This window comes from Triticum dicoccoides, chromosome 1B (genome assembly GCF_002162155.2).
Source record: "Triticum dicoccoides isolate Atlit2015 ecotype Zavitan chromosome 1B, WEW_v2.0, whole genome shotgun sequence".
Taxonomy (NCBI): Eukaryota; Viridiplantae; Streptophyta; class Magnoliopsida; order Poales; family Poaceae; genus Triticum; species Triticum dicoccoides.
In genome coordinates, this window is record NC_041381.1 from 577,882,388 (window position 1) to 577,902,789 (window position 20,402).

At 42.1% G+C, this 20,402-nt stretch overlaps 1 protein-coding gene across 1 annotated transcript; it reads right to left on the minus strand.

The window, feature by feature from the left end:
- Positions 1 to 3,505: 3,505 nt before the first annotated feature.
- LOC119348876 (NAD(P)H dehydrogenase (quinone) FQR1-like) lies at positions 3,506 to 6,780 on the minus strand. The gene is made up of 3 exons (XM_037616874.1): positions 6,633 to 6,780; positions 4,345 to 4,438; positions 3,506 to 4,226 (listed from the first exon to the last, which is right to left on the minus strand). Exons 1-3 carry the CDS (start codon positions 6,653 to 6,655, stop codon positions 3,729 to 3,731), a joined length of 615 nt encoding a protein of 204 aa, XP_037472771.1. The 5' UTR covers positions 6,656 to 6,780; the 3' UTR covers positions 3,506 to 3,728.
- Between the last annotated feature and the right edge of the window lie 13,622 nt (positions 6,781 to 20,402).

Below are 20,402 nucleotides of genomic sequence, written 5' to 3' on the forward strand. Positions count from 1 at the left end.
CCATCGTCAATATTTCCACTCAATAGAGAATAGCGAAGCACATCGACCGAGCACTGCAATCGATCGACTGCTTATATTTGCATGTTCATCATATTGAGCTCATACTACTCTTTCACGCTCGGAGTAAGCTATTTTTAGTGGGGTGTTACGAACTGCTGGTGGAAAAAAATTGCTTCTTAAGATGTCTGAGCTAGTTCTCCGCGGCATGCAATGGTTAATATTTTCCTGCATGCATGATCGATGTTGCGATAAGCTATTGAGATTGTGTTGTTGCAGAAGCTATACTACTTTGTATCAACTTGATATTTTATATTGATCTCTATATAGAAAAAAAGGCCATCCATCCAAGTGTCCCTTCCATTCATCAAATGTTCTTGTTCATCCTCTTACATAACATTCGAATCCGGAACGCATGAGAAATTTGATGCATCAACATTTCCATAAAATTCCCCTGCTGGGTCGGGGGGGCATATAAGGTGCAGACTCATCGCTAGATGGGTGCATGAACCTAAATTGCAATGGATTCTTGCAATTGAAAGCCTCGAAATACACCACCGTTCTTGAGGACAAGGAAGGATAGCTCACTCACCGGGTTCCCATGCGGGTAGTCGTCGGCAGGGTACAGGTCGGTGATGTTCTCTGGCGAGATGCCCCTTTCGCAATCCATCGAGTGCATTTTATTCAGGGATGAAGAAGGGAGTCGGGAGTGGCCGGAACATACCCAGACTCACGAACTATGACGCGTACTCACTGAATTTTGCATGTCATGTCCCTCTATTTTTAACCATATGGATGGATGTGCTAGCATTCGGAGTGTTCTTGGAGATAAATGAGGGAGGGAAGAGAGCGCACTACCCGATTTCTTAGGAGGATGTTGACAGTTCTAGGCTTCTAGCTGCATGTAGAGGTGAAGTTGCAACTAGTAAAAACTGAGCGCATTGGTTGCATGTACATGTGCTTTGTCGTGTCTCCTTGGTCATGTCAACTCTCTTTATTTTTCTTACTTTTGATTTTTTTTCCTTTTTTATTATGTGTTTCTGTACTGTCTCGACTAGGTCTTGATATTGTGGTATCGCAGAGTTCTGGTGTAATTGGTATTCCATCTTGAGATTAGTATATTACCCTTTGTCAAACAAAATTGGCCAAACCAAATGATGCCTTGCAAAAGCACGATATGTTAAAACCAAATTATATATCAAATAAAAGACATCTCCTAGAAAAGGTATGAAAGAAGGCAAATTTTAACATGCTCCCTCTTACCCCCTCTTTTTACATATGAGGTAAGAAGGTAAGAGTTAATCAGACCATTAACTAATGTGATCAACGGCTCAGATTTACTACATACTCTTACCTTTTATGTGAAAAGAGGGGGTAAGAGGGAGCACTACCTACAATGTAATTTTTTTTAGCGAAAGGACCTTTTCCTCGATTTCTATTATAGAAATCATAGAAGTTCTTACAGATCGCTAGACCCAAGAGCTAAACTAAAACATGCATCAAGACATACCTGACTAGAATTTAGGATGCAGCCCAATTCTTGCTAGAAGAGCAAACAATGTCCCTATTCGAGAAGCATTCATGGCACTTCTTAAATAGGTACCACCTACAGATCAATCCCACCCCAAACTACCATATCCATAACCTAACAGAGGAGTTTAACCCACGAAAAGACCAACCAACATATAGAGAGTAGATATGAAGGTAAAACAAAGATATTACGCCACAGACATCCGAGATAGCAGCACCATGCATCTTAGGGATAGCACCACCAGATATTCTTCAACCTTTGTTCATCAACCACCAGTTAATCTCATTACTCTAGGACGCCACCCCCTCGAAGCAATGAAGATGTCACTTCCTACTCACTCTAGTAGCTTTAACTCCCACATCAGGTCCTTTTGATCTTCCTGGTTTATCTGCAAAATCGACCAAGAATCGATGAGAGAACATGTTTTATGAAGAATCACAAAAGGGTCTATCACCGTTGTGCGTTCAAACCATATATCATTCTTGCATGTCCAAGTAGACCACAAAAATGGTCCCAGCCTTTATCAAACACATCAGCTAGCTTAATATTTTTGGTAAAACAGATATCATACAACCTGGGATATAATTGATTGAATGGTTTATTATCCACCCACCAATCTTCCGAAAATCTGATGTTTTTGCCATTACCAACATTTTCTTAATATATTGACAGCCACCCCAAACATTTTTCTTGATCTCACTTTTTAAGAAGTTGATTTCCAGCCCATAAATTTGTTCAAATTTTGATCACTAGAAATATCATCATAGGTGGCAAGAATATTATGTCATCAGCATACTGCAATATATTAATCACTTCCTTCGCTTGTTTCCTCTAGCACCCCTTTCACAAAACCGTGCTACCTTGCATTATCCATGACAACAGAATCAAATTGCGGGACAATGAAACACCATGTCTCAGACCTTTAAAGTAGGAAAGAAAGGACAACAGAATCATTGACTTTAATTCCCACACATCCACCATTCATTGTCTCCATAATCCAATCTTCTATTTATTAGGAAATCCTTTTAAAGTTAACGTTTCATGGACAAATGGTCGCTGATTTTATCATATGCCTTCTCAAAATTAACTTTAAAAAAGCATGACATTTTGCTTTTTTAGCATGTATTGAATTCAAAGCCTTGTACAAAATTAGCACCCCTTCCATAATGTATCTACCCTGAACAGAGGCAGTTTGAACCGGAGAAATTAAGGACCCAACCACCTCACTCAATCTGTGCGTAATTGCTAGATGCTTAAAATGTTGGCCCCGCAATGCGTGTGCCACTGCATTCTTGCTATTACCAAATGACATGTACCAAAGAATTGACTTTTCCAAAAATATACAAGGTAAAAAGAAGAAGCTACACTGCCTAAATGTAACAGATGTGTGCTAGTATTATCACTTTGGCGAAATATCTTGTCAAAGAATCACATAGGCAAAAGCTTCAAATTACCCGTATAAATCGGAAGGTTGTATTTGGTTGGTACTTTATCTTCTTGGAGTACTAGGGTATTTCAATTTTGTTAGTGAAAGGGGATCAATGCTCAAAAGGCAATGCCAACTTCCTGTAAAGCAAGTTGAATTCCCTAGTCCCGCATGAGCCGAGGACGAAACTTCCTCTTAGATAGAGGGTGAAATCGTGTTGGTGTCTTGGTGAACTATTGGTTGTTTCAGAGTCACATTAAACATTGAACCTTAAGTTGGACCATACTGTGAACAGACATTGTATCTTGGTGATTTGTAGAAGGCTACTTCTTGTCTGAACAATACAGGCTAACTTGCAGAGTTTTTTCCTTCAAACCGTGCAGGAAGACTGTACGTGAATATATAGATAAAAAACAAAGGTTCCAAACGACAATTACAGCAGTTGTTAAGCGTGAGAAAGATCAGAGAAGAGAAAGAGAGCAGAAACTGGTCCAAAGCAGAACAAACACGCAAGAAAAACGACCGCAGGGACAGTAAATCTACGTGTACAGCGCGAGTGCGCCACAGTCCACCGCGGTCACTTGTATCAATGGCAGTGATATGATAATACTATGAAATTCAAAATCCACTTACAAACTTTACAACCGGTTCAATCAAAGCCATAATAATTAACATAACAGTGCCCACACCACACATCAAACTTAAGCTCCACAGATACAGATAGCAGCACCACCACCACCACCACCAGTGATCAGGTGATCAATGATCATGCACTCAGGCGGAGGAGCCCTTGAGCTTCTTGGCGATGCCGGCGAAGTACTTGCCCTGGTGGAAGGCGTGCTCCAGCTCCATCTCCGACGGCCACCGCGACCCGTCCCCCGCGAACGTGCCGGCGCCGTACGGGCTGCCGCCCTGCACCTTGTCCATGTCGAACATCTTGGCGCCGAACGTGTACCCCACCGGCACGAACACCATGCCGTGGTGGGTCAGCTGGGTCACCGCCGTCAGCGGCGTCGTCTCCTGCCCGCCGCCCTGCGTGCCCGTGCTGAAGAACACGCCCGCCGGCTTCCCCGCCAGGCTCTGCTCCCTCCACAGCCCGCCCGTCGCGTCGAAGAACGCCTTCATCTGCGCCGCCATCATGCCGAACCTCGTCGGGAACCCGAACAGGACGCCGTCGGCCTCCGCCAGCTCCTGAGGGGAGATCACTGGCACGTCGGTCTTGGGCGGGGCGCCCATCTTGCCAAGGACTTCCTCGTTCAGGATCTCAGGGACCTTTAAGATAGATGGTAGGTAAAACATGTATGAATTCATTTTTCATGACATCTTTCTCTATACATCAGTTGGTTCTTGAGACTGTTGTCAACTGATAAACAGGGTTGCTGAGACTGACCTGCCACACTTTAACCTCCACGCCTTCGACAGAGGAAGCACCTTTCTTGATCTCATCAGCTAGCTTAGCAACATGACCATACATGGAGTAGTACCTGTCAAAAATTGGTGATGATTTTACTCCCTACTTTTTATTGACGTGCAAGAAGCAAGACACAATGATATATCTTGTCCCATAAACATCAACCACCACTACTTTCTTGTTTACGCGTGTTTCAGACAACTTTGGGAAACACACTAGGCTAACAAAAGGAACAAAGGACATCATGAACCAGCTAGTGTGTTACGCACGGCACAAATGTTCATCAATTAACGAACTATGTAAGACATATGTGTCGAGAACTTCGTGCCAGTATATTATATAACTACTTCAGTAAACTTATGGCTGTAAGTTCTATATCTGGTGATTGGTGAAAGGAGTTTGCCCCCACAGCCACTAAGAAAACAGAGTAATCATGTACAGGCAAAACAATAAGTCTGAAAATGATGTCAAAATGTCACGAAGGGTTTGGGGCAAACTGTCAATCAAAGGTCTAATTAGAATAACCCAGGTGTTTCCCATCTTTTATCTAAAGGCTTCTAGAGGCTTACTTTTTGGTAGTTGGGCAATCCCATTCAGCAGGCAAAATTTTAAAACATGGTCCAATTATAGCTTATGTTAGACAGTGATGGGGTGATACAGGTTAGTTATGTGCTTATGGTTTCTGATAGATGTGACTTCAAAGAAAGACGAGTGATGCGAATTGATAGAGAAATGCTGCCTGCCAATAGCAGGATGCATCCATTGCACTGAGTACTGAACACTCAAAGATGCTTGAAGATACTAGTAGTTTGATTCTGACCAGGAGTGACATTCTTCAAATGCTGATGTGAGTTCTCACACTTTACAGATTAATTGTATTGCATTCCAATATTCAGAAGGCCAGTGGACTTGCTCATACGTTTTTGATAGTAATTATGCACTGGTTACTTTTGTGCTTCAAATAAGCTTTTATTGAGACAGGCATAATTGTGGAAAAGCTAAAAGTTCATGTTGGTGGAGTTGACACTAGGAAGCAATAAGATTGAACACTACTACAAGCAAAGATCCATCACAGGAGACAGTGGGGTTGTAGTGGAAAACCCACATCAAAAGAAAATGACCTTTTAATTGCTGTGCTGCAACTGACAAATTTGCATATGCAAGCGGAAAGAAGGCCACCAAAATTTTAATCAGCAGACTATTTTTTACTAAACGGATTCTTTTAATAAGAAAACATATCATTTAAAAAGAAGGAAGAAACTCAGAGATTTATTTTAAAACGAGAGAAGGGGTAAACTACAATTTGATTAAACATTTAGGCCAGTTCTCACCTAATACACAAGTTCCACATAGTATGTATATATGATTTCCATCCTATTTAAAGCACAAAAGGTTCCATTTTATCTTTTCTTTAAAGGAGCAGTGGACTATCATATAATATGATATACATCGCACTAGAGACCTGAGCATATGCAGCGATGGGTGACCCATGAGTAGCTATGCCTATTAGTTGGTGGGAACAGGGTAAATGGTAAAGATACACTAGCATATCCTGCTATGAAATTCATATAGGAAACGTAGCCCAAAGCAAGCAACTAGGGACAGTCAACAACCTAGGTGATGTTCTTCAGAGAGATGGCAATCAAGGTGTTGTTGACTGCATCCACTGCCACTGGTAACGGGAAATTGCTTCGAGAAGTCGCCGATGTCTGCCCGGACGGCGGATACTTCAGAGGTGCGCGATTCACAGTTTCACACGACAGGGAGGAAAATATATTCAGATAAAGGGGACAGGGCAGGATTATTAGTGCAGGATCAGGTCCCCATCCATATCCGGCATCGATCCCATCATGGACCACCAGACCCACCACGGATTAAATCCATGATTGATGATACCCCATACACATACAGCTAATAATCGAGCACAGGTTATCTGTGACTCTGAACCCTCACCCCCACCACTCGTTTCAGACTTTCAGTTCACTGAACCTGGACTGAACTCTGACGCGAACGATCAAAACTACAAGAACCGCTCTAGACGGAGGCGTCGACGGGCGGAGGGCCTCCCGAAGAACAATTGTGCACTCATGGTCTGTGATTGCTGCCGGGACATACGTTTCAATCCGAATTTAAAAAAATCTAGGCAGAATAATCAACTATCTGAATTAACAACGTCTAGAAATTCAGTTTCATAGTATGCACGAGTGTGGATTGTAATGGGGGGCAGCGAAACAGATAGTAGTAGCAGCGAGGGAGCGGGTGCTTACACGACGTAGACCTTGACCGCCATGGGAGGCGCACTGGAGCTCCGCGGATCTGAGATCTGGTGGGAGGAGGAGGAGGACGGCTCCGGTTGTTTAATGGGTTCGAGATGGAATGGAGGGGAGGCAGTGGGCAGTGGGAGAGGGGAAGGAAGGCCGGGAGCATTTATAGGCCGCCCGTGACGGGGTTGCCGTGCCGGTTGACATCCGAGGTGAGGTCCCAACCAACTACAACTCCTGCCAAGTGGATCCGGGCACTGCCACTTGTGCGTGTGAGTGACCGCTGCTGTGTCACGTGCTGCTCATCCCTGGCCTCTGAATTGTTTTCTCTTCCTTTTTATTTTGGACAGCAGGCCTCAAACCTTTTTTCTTTATTATTTTTTGGGAAAACGTTATCATATTTGCAACAAGTAAGAATATTTCTAGTACTGTCTTCACCATGGTATTGTGATTGCCTTTTTTAATTTGGACCGTTTCTGAGAATTTTGCCACTTGTGCACCTCATCTGTGTGAGCGTTCGACAGGTCCATCCGCGGTCCTAAACTATTCATTTTTGGCCAGCCGGACTCAAATGTTATTTATATTCTCTGTCCATTCAGCGTATGATGAATTAATGATTGTAGAGTTGGTATTTTTGAAAAAAAAATGTAAAGTTGGTAAAGCTTCTTGAGTCTAGTCAAATGTCAAATACTCTTCCCTTGAAGAAATGTATTCCCCGTCAAAACCTCATATCCAATCCAGCATACAAGGTATCTTTGGCACGTGTACGTACATGGCTAAGATATCATAATTTGTTCGTTTTGTTTGTTTGTTTGTTTGTTTGTGGTAGATGATAGGACATGTATGTAAGCATCCTTATTATCTAAGAGAAACCATGAACTGATTGTTTCTTATTTTAGTTTGTATAGGATGTGCATGTAAGCATCCATAGTTAAACCCTGCAAAAAAAAAAGCATGCATAGTTACGATATCATGTAACAGTGGCGGAGCTAGAAAATAATCCAATCCAGCATACAAGGTATCTTTGGTGGATGTGTGTCCATGGCTAAGATATCATAATTTGTTTGTTTTCTTTGTTTGTTTGTGATAGAAGATAGGATATACATGTAAGCATCCTTATTATCTAAGAGAAACCATGGACTGATTGTTTTGTCTTTTGGTTTGTACTAAAAGATAGAATGTGCATGTAAGCACCATAGTTACACCCGCAAAAAGAAATCCATAGTTACGATATCATGCAACAAGTGGCGGAGCTAGAAAATAATCCAATCCAGCGTACAAGGTATCTTTGGTGGGTACGCGTCCATGGCTAAGATGTCACAATTTGTTTGTTTTGTTTTGTTTGTTTGTTTGTGATAGAAGATAGGATATACATGTAAGATCCTTATTATCTAAGAGAAACCATGGACTGGTTGTTTTGTCCTTTAGTTTGTACTAAAAGATAGGATGTGCATGTAAGCATCCATAATTACGATATCATGTTTATTATATTGTTATTGCCTTGGTATTATGGTTATCTCCATTAATTATACTGTTACTTCGAGAATTTTGCTACTTAGTTAGCTGATTTTTTGTTATAAATGTGTTTATATTATCCTCAACAATATTGTACTTACAAGGCCCTTGGTTTTCTCTGTGATGCGCACGGGCATAATAGATGAGGGTAGGAAAGCCACACATGGATTTGTAGAAAGCGGTTTAAGACTTTCCGATTCCAAATAATGTTTTTCTGTAGTGCTAATCCAACCAAACCATTATAGTGAAATTTATGTTCTAAAAGATCTTCTTAAAAAGAGGTTTGTTAAAAATCAATGCTAAAGTACAATAGTTTTATCCCTAGTTTCTATCATCTACCTCCATAAGTTAGTCATAAGTAACTGCCTTTGAAGATTGCTACTATGTGGATCTTTTCTTTTGTAGAAATAAAAATAAATGTTGTTGTCCCTTGACTCTCACCCAAGTATAAGTTTTAGAAAAACTCAAATATTAGACACCTATGACTGCTCGACTCCAACATCAGACATCCTTGGTCCCTCAACTTTCTAAACTATGGATACCTGCTTCAAGCTGTTTTAGAGATGACACGACAACATCCCTACAGACATGCCAACCTTGTTAAAACTGGAGACAAGGGAAAGCCCCGTGGTGGGGGGGGGGGGCTAACGAGCTTAGGAATTATTGAAATACACAACAACAAGATTTTGTGTGCTTTTGAGCTACTCATATTATTCAATTATTAATTTTGTGAATTATTCCTAACTTTTCGTAATATTAAAAGACATTAACTTCTTAACATCCGCAGTTTATATACAATTTTTATTTTTTATTTCTAAAAATTTCCAAGTAAGTTGAATTTTCTAGCTACAAAAGTGAGCTTTAACCCCCTTTGTGAAACTCCCACCACTTTATCATTAAAACCCCTTTGGTGGACACAAATTAGGATGAAATCCGGACGATATTGTATGGACCGAAATTTTCCGGTACTGGAGCTGAACACGCAAAATGACAAGATTACTTTTGTTTGTAAATAAATGGGCATTACAGAACGTGTGTAGTGGTCTAGTGGATTCGTTCTCATTCTGAACCATATTGTATGAACACTTATTTTAGTTTTACACGCGGGAAAACTACTACATTAGACTTGTAATGGAATAATTCCGTACTCCCTCAGTTTTTATTTACTCTGCATATTAGAGTTGACTGAAGTCAAACTTCGTAAAGTTTGACCAAGTTTGTAGAAAACAATATAGACATTTATCATAATAAATCTATACAATGTGAAAGTACATTCAACAATAAATCTAATGTTGTTGATTTGTTTTTGTATATCTTAATATTTTTGTTTATAAACTTGGTCAAAGTTTGTAAAGCTTGACTTTGACCAAAGCTAATATGCGAACTAAATAAAAATGGAGGGAGTAATATGAAAATATACAAGTCTTTCTTAGCATATACTCACGCGAGAATTAACACTCGGATTTACTCCTCGGAGTACATATTTGGAGACCACGTTCCAGTCTAGAAACATCATCTCTATTTACGTACGACTAGTGTAGCTGAGAGGGCAACATCACACCTTTTTTTTTCCTTTACAAAAAGGGGAGCTGATAGGACTTTGCGTGGAGACGACATGTCCAAGGAGGCAAAGCGCTCTCTATCTCCTTCTAGAACTCAAATGGCGTGAAGACGGAACCCGTGTGGCTGATAATGTAGCCCAATGTAGTAGGAGTGTGTAGCTGAATGATCTAGCTGATGTTGGCGACATGCTCGAGTGAACTGACGAGCCTCTTCCCGGTACAGTACCTTGGGCAGCGATTTTGCCGAGTAGCACCACGTACGCATCAGGCACATCAATCAAGCTTCAAATAGATAGATTTGGCTCCTATCACATCATGGAAGAAGTTTCCACCCATGTCACTGTCGCCACCTACTATGTGCTGCCCAATACTGTGGTCGCCGGACCTGACGAATCCATCTCGCGGCAGGCGTGGTCCAGAGTGAGATCGGGATTTCAAGGGCCGGCTACCTGCAGCTCGACTACAACCACCAAGCAAGCAGTAGCAACTGGCTGATGGTATCATCACTTGCGTTGCATTATAGCCTGCACGGCGCTATTTCGGACAAAATTAAGCACGCATTTTCACTGGAGGAGCTAGGCAGTAAGCTGTCTGTATCATGGGCCAGGCGTGCAGGCCGAGTGATCATTTGCCCGATCGGTTTCGTTCGTTCATCAAACGTACTACGTACTAGTAGTATCTTTGTTGTAAAGCAGCGTGCAGCTTGATGATGTGCGATGCATGCGAACTCGTCGAGGAGGAAAAGAAGGAGAAGCAAGTCGTGGTGGCACCGATGGATTGGCGCTGTGGTTAACTACTCTTTTCTCTTGCGTGTTCCTTCCTTGTCAGTCACTCGACGACGTGATCTGATCTGTCGCCGCTGATGACAATCGCGTGTGCCGGTGCTCGTGTCCGAGTCGTCGCGCTGCCTTGGGCTTCAAGGCTGCTCTGCCTAAGCTATCTCGCAATGATGCACGTATGCGCGCGCGGCGCGTCACCGACGGACCGCACCGCGTGCACCCACCCATCATGCAACATGAGTTTCTTTTTTTCGAGAGTACGCAAATTGCGTACCATAACTTTATAGAAGAAGAAAATTAAAAATACAAGACAACTATCACTCGTTACGAACAACAAGCGTAGCATCATTCCACATCCGGCTAGTCCAAGGACAGCCAACAATGACAACACAACTATAAGGCAAGAGCCTAGCGCGCCCAGCACACAGCGGTGGCCGGCTGCCCGCTGCCCGCCATGGACTCCTTCCTGGCAGGGCCTCTCAGCGCCGCCGCCACCATGGTCCCGAGCTCCCGCCGTCGCCCCCATCTGCACCGGCGCACCACCCTCCTCCACCACTCTACTGCACACCTTGCCTGGGACCGCCTCTCCGCCGCGCTCCCTGCCATGCCCGACGACGGCCACCGCGAATCCCGCCGCCGGCCATCCCGCCACCATGGCAGCCCCGAAGACGATCCACTCCGCGCGAAGGGGCCCGTCGGGGGACGCCGCCAGCACCCGCCGCCTTCGTCGGCCGGGCGCGTCCGCCACCGCCGGCGCCGGCGGCGGCAGCGGCCGGAGGAGGAGAAGATCTGGGGCCTGCTGGTCTAGGGTTTGGGGGTCCTCCGGAGCCGCACGCATCATGGGTTTCTCTCTCTCTCCGTCCTGCGTGTGCATGGCCGTCTCTGGGGACGCGCCATCATCGTACGCGCCAACTCTCCGGACTACACAAGGAGGTGGGTGAGGTGAGGATTATTACTATTTTTCTTTTGTGAGGTAAGGTGAGGATTATTTACTGAGGTGAAGATGTTGTCGTGTGACGGAATGTGCCAGAAGTCCATACAATGTCAAAAAAAGAAAGACATGAAGAATAAAACAGTGGGGAGATTCCCCGCTGCTGACGGAGTAGTAAATTATGTGCAAGGGTATACTGCAAAGATCATTTAGGAGAAAGAAGATACTTCCTCCCATTAATATTACTTGTCGCTCAAATGTATGCATTTGCTAAAAACATCTATTTGAACGACACGTAATATGGATCAGAAGAAGTAGGAAAAGATTGGAAGAAGTTGGTAGGTTGCAAGGAGAAACATGGACCTGACTCTATAAGAAAGGCCGGTAAAAAAACCGAAAACAACCAAAAGGCATGTGGCGGTACTTTGTCTCCCTTCTTCCTCTAAAAACTTCATTTAGCTCCCCGCAAAAAAAATAAATAAATAAAAACTTCATTTAGCTCGCCAGTTGCATGACAAAACAACAGTTTTTTTTGTTTTGTTTTTTGTGTAAAATGTGACGAAACGACAGATGCAACCTCCTATTTGACGATCTTTGCGTCAAACAGGAGGACTGCCGCAATGGCGCATCTTGATTTCATGGATCTGCCAGCCCATGCGGTGTACCCGGGAGTTTAGAGCGAGCGAGCCACCATCATAGCAGGACAGTTCAGTGCAGCGAACAAGCTCAAAATATATTGTACCAAACCGGAGGATACTTTAGCGAAAAATAATTACACTATTTGCGATTTTTTTAAATTTATATTTTTGAACACATTTTTTAAACATGAACTTTTTTGATAATTCTGAAGAAATTTTGAAAGAAACAAACAATCTTAGAAATTCCAAACATTTTTTTTAAAAGAGAACATTTTTTTGAGAATGCAAACAATTTTGTATAAGTCTCTACTACTTAAAAGGAATGTATTTCACTTTTTCCACTACTCTTTGTCCAACCTTCCCCATATGATAATCAAATATCTTAATTTATTTACCTTCTGTGCCAATTTCATTTTAATTAGTTATCAAACTTCTCATCAAAATAACAGGTAGAACTTGATAGATATTTATTTATACAATCGAATTAATGTGGGCAGGTAAATCACAGGCTAATTACTATCCCGTTGCAACTCAGGGGCATTGTCCTACTCCCACAAAAATAAAAATTGTGAAAAACATGAAAACAAGAACATTTCTTTAAATTCCAGAATAATTTTTAAATTTGTGAACAAATTTCAAAACACATACTTTTTTGACATTGTGAACAACTTTTAAATGGGACCATTTCTCAAAATTCTGAAAAAAAGAATATCAGAAACACGAAAATTATTTTTAATACGTTAACATTTTTAAAGGGGGGGGGGGGGACTTTTTGGAAGAGAAAACAAGTAAAAACAGTAGGAAAAGGGTAAAAACCGGACAGAAACCTTCAGAACGTACGTGTTCTCAAAATGGACCCGCCCTAGGAATAGCTAGCGCAAGGTGGCGCCTATTTGACGCGGCCGGCCCATGTGGGGCGCGAGGTCCCCAGTTTTTATTCTTTTATTCTTTTATGTTTCTTTTCTGTTTGTTTTTGGTTTTGGTTTTTTGATTTTAAATTTTTCTTTCATATCCTTTTTTCTTCTTTATTTTATTTCTCTTAGGGATTTTTTGTAAAATCTTGAACATTGTTTTGGTCAATTAATTCAAAAATTGTTCATCTAATTCAAAAAATGTTTATCATATTCAAAGTTTTTCATCGTATTCAAAAAATTATTCACCATAATTTAAAAAAATGTTCATCAAATACAAAAAAATTTCATCTAGGTTCATAAAGTTCATCTGATTTTCTAAAAAGTAATCTTGAATTGAGAATTTGTTTATTAAGTTCGAAAAATGAAAAATGTTCATTTAATTCGAAAAAGGTTCATCTTCTTTAAAAAATGTTCAGCATATTCAAAATTTCTTTACCATAATTTTTAAAAATATCAAATTCAGTAAAGGTTCATCCATTTTTGAAAAATTTAATCTGATTTTTTCAGAAATTGTTCTTCAATTAAGAATTTTCTCATAAAATTCAAATTTTGTTCATCTAATAAAAATGTTCACGAGTATCCAGATTCACGACCATTTTTTCAATTCTTGAACATTATCTAGTCTAGGGATATTTGTTGGCTCCACAAACTTTTTTGAAATTGGCGGTTTTTTATGACCAGAAAATTTACCAAATCTCAAATTATTTATAAAAGAAAAAATAGAAATAAGAAAAACGAAATAAGAAATTAGAGGGCTCCCAACCGCCGCTCATGGTCGGCTCAATATGGGCGCGTGGGGTGCAGTTGTGCGTGTGCGTCCGCTGAGAGCAACTAATTAATGAGTGCTCTTTCAGGAGCCTCGCAACGATCATCGCCACTCGGTGCGCTCTCAGCCATTCGCCATGTGTCGCGCTCTGGGCGCTTCCTCTGGATTTTATTTTTTTATTTTTCCGCATGCAGTTTCTGCTTTTTAAACGGTTTTTTTGGGGTTTTTTGACGTTTTGGTTTTTCACCGGTGAAAGTGCAACTATCCCTAGGTGGTTTTGGTAATTCCTAACAACATATAGCTCATTGAGCTAACATCATTCCAAGATGAACATTTCAGGAAAAGCTCAATGAATGGCATGGCATGGATAAGGAAAATGGATCCCTCAAAATACTAAGGATAAAAGGATTGACTCAAGCTCAAAAGCTCAAGACTCTACATTTTATATTTTAGTGATCCAAGATCACATTGAGTCTATAGGAAAAGCCAATAGTATCAAGGAGGGATGAGGTGTTGTTTAATGAGTTTCTTGCTCCACAGTGCTTAGTGATATGCTCCAAAAACTCTCAACTACTTTCTCATATGCACATATGACCCAAACCAAAAGTCAAACTCGGCCCCACCGATTTTTCTACCCGGCGCCACCGAGTTCAGATGTCATAGCCACTACCACAAACCCTAGGCAAATCGGTCTCACCGATAGGGATCTCCGTCTCAACGAGATGGGATTGTAATCTCTCTGTTTCCCTTCGTAACGTTTCGGTACCACCGAGATGAGCGATCGGTCCCACCAAGATTGCAATTAAACTCTTTGTTTCCTTTTCGTAACATTTCGGTCCCACCGAAATGAGCGAACCGGTCCCATCGAGTTTACCTGACCAACTCTCTGGTTAGCTTATTACCAAAATCGGTCTCACCGAGTTTGTGTAATCGGTCTCACCGAGATTACGTTATGACCTAACCCTAAGCATATCGGTCCTACCGAGTTGCATGTCGATCCCACCAAAAATCCGAACGGTCACTAGGTTTACTAAAACGGTCTGACCAAGTTTGTTGATTCGGTCCCACCGAAATTGGTAAATTGTGTGTAACGGTTAGATTTTGTGTGGAGGCTATATATACCCCTCCACCTCCTCTTCATTCGTGGAGAGAGCCATCAGAACGAACCTACACTTCCAACTTACGATTTCTGAGAGAGAACCACCTACTCATGTGTTGAGGCCAAGATATTCCATTCCTACCATATGAATCTTGATCTCTAGCCTTTCCCAAGTTGCTTTCCACTCAAATCTTCTTTCTACCAAATCCAAATCCTGTGAGAGAGAGTTGAGTGTTGGGGAGACTATCATTTGAAGCACAAGAGCAAGGAGTTCATCGTCAACACACCATTTGTTACTTCTTGGAGAGTGGTGTCTCCTAGATTGGCTAGGTGTCACTTGGGAGCCTCCGACAAGATTGTGGAGTTGAACCAAGGAATTTGTAAGGGCAAGGAGATCGCCTACTTCGTGAAGATCTACCGCTAGTGAGGCAAGTCCTTCGTGGGCGACGGCCATTGTGGGAAAGACAATGTTGCTTCTTCGTGGGCCCTTCTTGGGTGGAGCCCTCCGTGGACTCGCACAACCGTTACCCTTCGTGGGTTGAAGTCTCCATCAACGTGGATGTACCATAGCACCACCTATCGGAACCACGACAAAAACATCCGTGTCTCCAATTTTATTTGAGTTCTCCAAATGCTTCCCCTTTACATTCTTGCAAGTTGCATGCTTTACTTTCCGCTGCTCATATACTCTTTGCATGCTTGGTTGAATTGTGTGAAGATTGCTTGACTTGTGCTAAGATAGCTAAAATCTGCCAAAGACTAAAATTGGGAAAAGGATAAGTTTTTAATTGGTCAAGTAGTCTAATCACCCCCCCTCTAGACATACTTCCGATCCTACAAGTGGTATCAGAGCTTTGGTCTCCATTTGCTTTCATTTCCATAGCTTTTGGTGGTCATAGCCTTGGTTTCACAACCTAGGAGCGTATGGCGTCTAGCGAGGGAAATTATCACCGTAGAGGTCCTTACTTTGATGGTACAAATTTTTCTAGTTGGAAGCATAAGATGAAAATGCATATTCTCAGACATAACCCCGCCGTTTGGTCTATTGTGTGTATTGGCTTGCAAGGTGAATTCTTTGATGGGAGAGAACCTAACCGTGAAGCTAGCGCGGATGAGTTGAAGATGCTGCAATACAACGCTCAAGCTTGTGATATCCTCTTTAACGGATTGTGCCCCGAAGAATTCAACAAAATCATCCGTCTTGAGAATGCAAAGAAAAATTGGGATACTTTGATTGATATGCATGAAGTTACCGACTCCGTCAAGGAATCCAAATTGGATGTGCTCCAAAGTCAACTTGACAAGTTCAAAATGAAGGATGGTGAAGGTGTCACTGAAATGTACTCTAGGCTTGCTCTTATCACAAATGAGATTGCGGGCTTAGGAAGTCAAGAGATGACCGACAAATTCATCGTCAAGAAGATCCTAAGAGCATTGGATGGAAAATATGATACCGTGTGCACATTGATCCAAATGATGCCCAATTACAAGAATCTCAAGCCAACGGAGGTCATTGGAAGAATTGTTGCTCATGAGATGTCACTCAAGGATAAGGAGGAACTTCACAACAAGTCAAGTGGTGCTTACAAAGCCTCATGTGAAGCCCCTACATCATCAAGTGAGAAACAAACCTTCAATGAAGAATTGAGCTTAATGGTGAAGAACTTCAACAAATTCTGCAAGAGTAGAAGCAAAGAAAGAATCTCCAAGTCAAGGTCCTACAATGACAAAAGATCTTCTAGTCGAGACCGCAATTGCTACAATTGTGGGAGACCCAGACACTATTCCAATGAGTGTACGGCACCCCACAAAAGAAGAGAAGAATCACCCAAGAGGAGAAGTAGAAGAGAAGAATCACCACCAAGAGAGAGGAGGAGTAGAGATGATCGTTATGAACGAAGAACATCCCGGAGAAGCAATGATTCAGAAAGGAAGGACAAGTCATCAAGGAGCTACACAAAACGAAGACATCAAGCTCATGTTGGTGAATGGGTATCCAGCTCCGACTCCGACAATCACTCCGAGAGAAGCTATCACTCCGACTCCGAACATACTCAAGATGAAGGTGTTGCCGGTCTAGCACTTGTGTCAACCAACTCCTACGACATATTTGATTCACCAAATGAAGGACTTGGAAGATGCTTCATGGCTAAAGGCCCTAAGGTAACACATCCCGAGTATGTTGATTTCAATAGTGATGAAGATGACTTGTTAGGTGATGATGATTTACTTGTTGACAACTCTAGTGATGAATACTATGATGAAACATCAATTAATCATGCTAATCAAGATAAAACGAATGACAATGATAAGGAGAAGATTGAGCTTCTAACTAAAGAACTAAACACTCTTAAGTTAGCTCATGAAACTATCTTAGAAGATCATCGAGAACTTTTAAGGGCTCATGAGAAGTTACGCTTTGAAAAGCTCAACCTTGAGCAAGAGCATGAGTTCTTAAAGGCAATCAATGATGATCTCCGTAAGAAAAGTTCTCCTTACATTGCTAAGCGTTTACTCTTATCAACTTACATGCCTCAAGTCAAGTCCATTAACAAGAACAAGAAAGATTATTCCTCTAGTAGTAACAATAATCATGCTAAATCAAATATTGTTGCTTCTAGTAGTTCTCTTGATTCCACTAATGATTCTCTTAGCCAAGTTACACTTGAGCAAGAAAATATCTTATTGAAGGGAATTATAGAGAAAGGTGTTTACAAGAGCCTTGCCGGGAGTAAGCAATTTGAGGAAATTATACGCAAGCAAGGAAGGCACCGGAAGAACCAAGGTGTTGGTTTTGAACGAACGTTCAATACCAATGGAGTTGAGTGGGAAGAAGATCAATATCCCAAGACGAAGTTTGTTCCTCAACAAGAGAAGTATGATCCTACTTCCTTCAAGGGGACACAAGCTCAAGATGATATTCCATCACAAGACCACAAGCAAAAAGGCAAGGACAAGCTTCAAGAGGAGATTGATGCATTTGAAGAAGCTCCTAAGGCCTTGGTCAAGTGGGTTCCCAAGACAACGTCAAGTTCTACTTCATCAAGTACGACTACAACTCCAAGGATTCCCATCAAGATGATGTGGATCCCAAAGAAGAAGAACTAGAGAGTTCTTGAGGGTGACTCCGCCAACATACTTCACTCATATCATTTTGGCAACAACAAGTGCAATCAACTTCCACATCTTGCACTAGTTCAAGGAGTCACAAACCCTCTTGTTGGTAAGACAAGGGACAAGGTAACCTAATGCGTTCATGGACATCATCTTGTGTGTGCATCACTCTATGTCTATGGATATCCTTGTTTGTTCCTTGTGGGACTAACCCGTGTAGGTATTGAAAGTGCAAGTCACTCCAAAGGATTGCTCCAAATGATCTTCATCAACATTGAGCATCCACATCTTCAACACCTACATGAAGTCATCATCGAAAAAAACCAAGGTTAGTTCATCCCTCTAAGGGGGGATCTCACATCTAGGGGGAGCTTAACTCTAAGGATTGAGTCAAAGCAACTCTAATGGTGTGAACACATCAATGCATTATGTAAAAGTGGTAACCCCACTTGAGCCTAAGCAATGAGTATGACCTATGATCAAATGTTCTCATTTGACTCCTAAGTCAATATACTCATATATAGATGACCTAGTCATCGCCAATTGTTTGATAGATGCTAGAATTGGTTGTGCATGCTTTGCCACATATTTCATTTGCCATTTTATTGTGTGAGCATGTTGGTTGCATATTTAACTCATTCGAGGACATCCACTTGTTGCTTTGATTGATTGGTTTCTTTTTCTTTTGCCAAGTGGATGAACAAGAATGCCTGAGAACCTTATCTAGCTATCTATGCTTTTCTTGTGTCAAACTCTATTCATGCTACATCACAAAATTTGATCAAGTCAGATTAGAACCACTCTGTGTGAGGAGCACTCGGAGTCCCCGATTCGTCATAGACTTAAACTTCCAAAACTTCTTTGTGCGTTTTGGTCTGACCGATTCTTCCATTTCGGTCATACCGAGATCACTAAGTCGATCTAGGTTTTTAATCTCGGTGCAACCGATTTGAACATTTCGGTCACACCGAGTTGCTGTAACTATCAATAATTATGCATCTCGGTGCCACCGAGTTGTTCCACTCGGTCACACCGACATGGTCGGGCTATATATACTCACGGGCAAAAATTTGGAAACTTTCTCCAAACCCCTTCGCCCGCGCATAGCTCGCTCTGCCTCCAGGGTCTCCGGATCGTCCTCCTCGTCGCCAGCTGCCTCTAGTCGCTGGTCTCCGCCGCCGTCAACGGAATTCATCCCCGCCGTTGCCGCCGTAGCGAGTTCGTTGCCAAGCTAGGGTATGGACTCGATCACAGTGCTATCCCCGTCCGATTCCTAGCACATTGTGTTCATCATGATTCTTGCCACGATTGAAACGATTCTATCCAGTCAAAACAATCCATAGATTAGAAGTGAATTGGAAATTTAGGGTTAGGTTTCCGCCGAAACCATCTCGGACCCACCGAGTTGTAGAACTCGGTTCCACCGATTCGGCTAAGGCCATTGCACAAGTGATTCTCGGTCTGACCGAGAATTGCAAATCGGTGTGACCGAGTTCAGGACTTTGTGAAACCCTAGCAGTCTCGGAGCCACCGAACTGTGACTCGGTCTGACCGAGTTCACTAGTATAGGTTCCAAAAGCTGCTTCGGTATCATCGAGTTTGCAAATCGGTTGATCTGAAATGCTTTCTGTGTAAAACTAAAACTAAGTTTTTGAATCATTCTTTTGCAAAAACCTCTGTATTTTTTGATGCTCATCCACTCTATCTCATCTATATATATTCACAGGGTCTGCAGTCAGTATTTTCAATATGTCTGATCAAAGTGACAGCCAGAACCAGTCAGAGGAGTAGATTCACATGAGTGAGGGCACTAGTCCCTCTAGCACCTCAGATGATGGCAGCAGGAGCACCCCAAGCAACTTGCCCAAAGCTGCCACAAGGGCCCAATGGTATCATAATGCAAGTCTACTCCACAACACACTTCTATCCAGATGGCAGGATAGTATGGATGTCTGAAGGTACAAGGTACGAGTCTACAATTGAAGAATGGGCAAATCTGATCAATGCACCAAAGGAGAAAGAAGATGACTTGGATGTCTATGCCAAGAAGAAGAAGGATCACAATTCTATTTCACACATGTACAAGGAGATCCCAGATAAAGCTCTTGAAACACACAAGTTTGGATCTGTACATTTCCTTCTGTCAGGACTGCCAACCATCAACTGGATCCTTAGGCACACACTCTTGCCCAAGTCAGGAGATCACAACATGACCAGAGGCCATGCTATCAATCTGCTACACATATTTGATGTGCCTCAAAAGTGTAAGGTCATGAACCTCATAGTTGAGACTATCAAGTGGACAGCAACTGACCAGAAGAGAAGCTGTGGGTATGCCCCACAAATCCAGGAGCTGATTAACTCCAAGATGGGCACATGCACATACCTATTGGACAAGGATCACATGTCTATCTTTCCAGATTTTGAGGACAACCAAGTGGTTATGGATGAAGATGAA

Excerpts from the sequence above, each read along its gene's own strand:
- LOC119348876 (XM_037616874.1), bottom strand. The coding sequence starts at position 6,655 with ATGGCGGTCAAGGTCTACGTCGT. Across the intron at positions 4,439-6,632 it reads GCGGTCAAGGTCTACGTCGT|GTACTACTCCATGTATGGTC; the intron begins GTAAGCACCCGC and ends AATTTTTGACAG. Across the intron at positions 4,227-4,344 it reads TGGAGGTTAAAGTGTGGCAG|GTCCCTGAGATCCTGAACGA; the intron begins GTCAGTCTCAGC and ends TCTATCTTAAAG.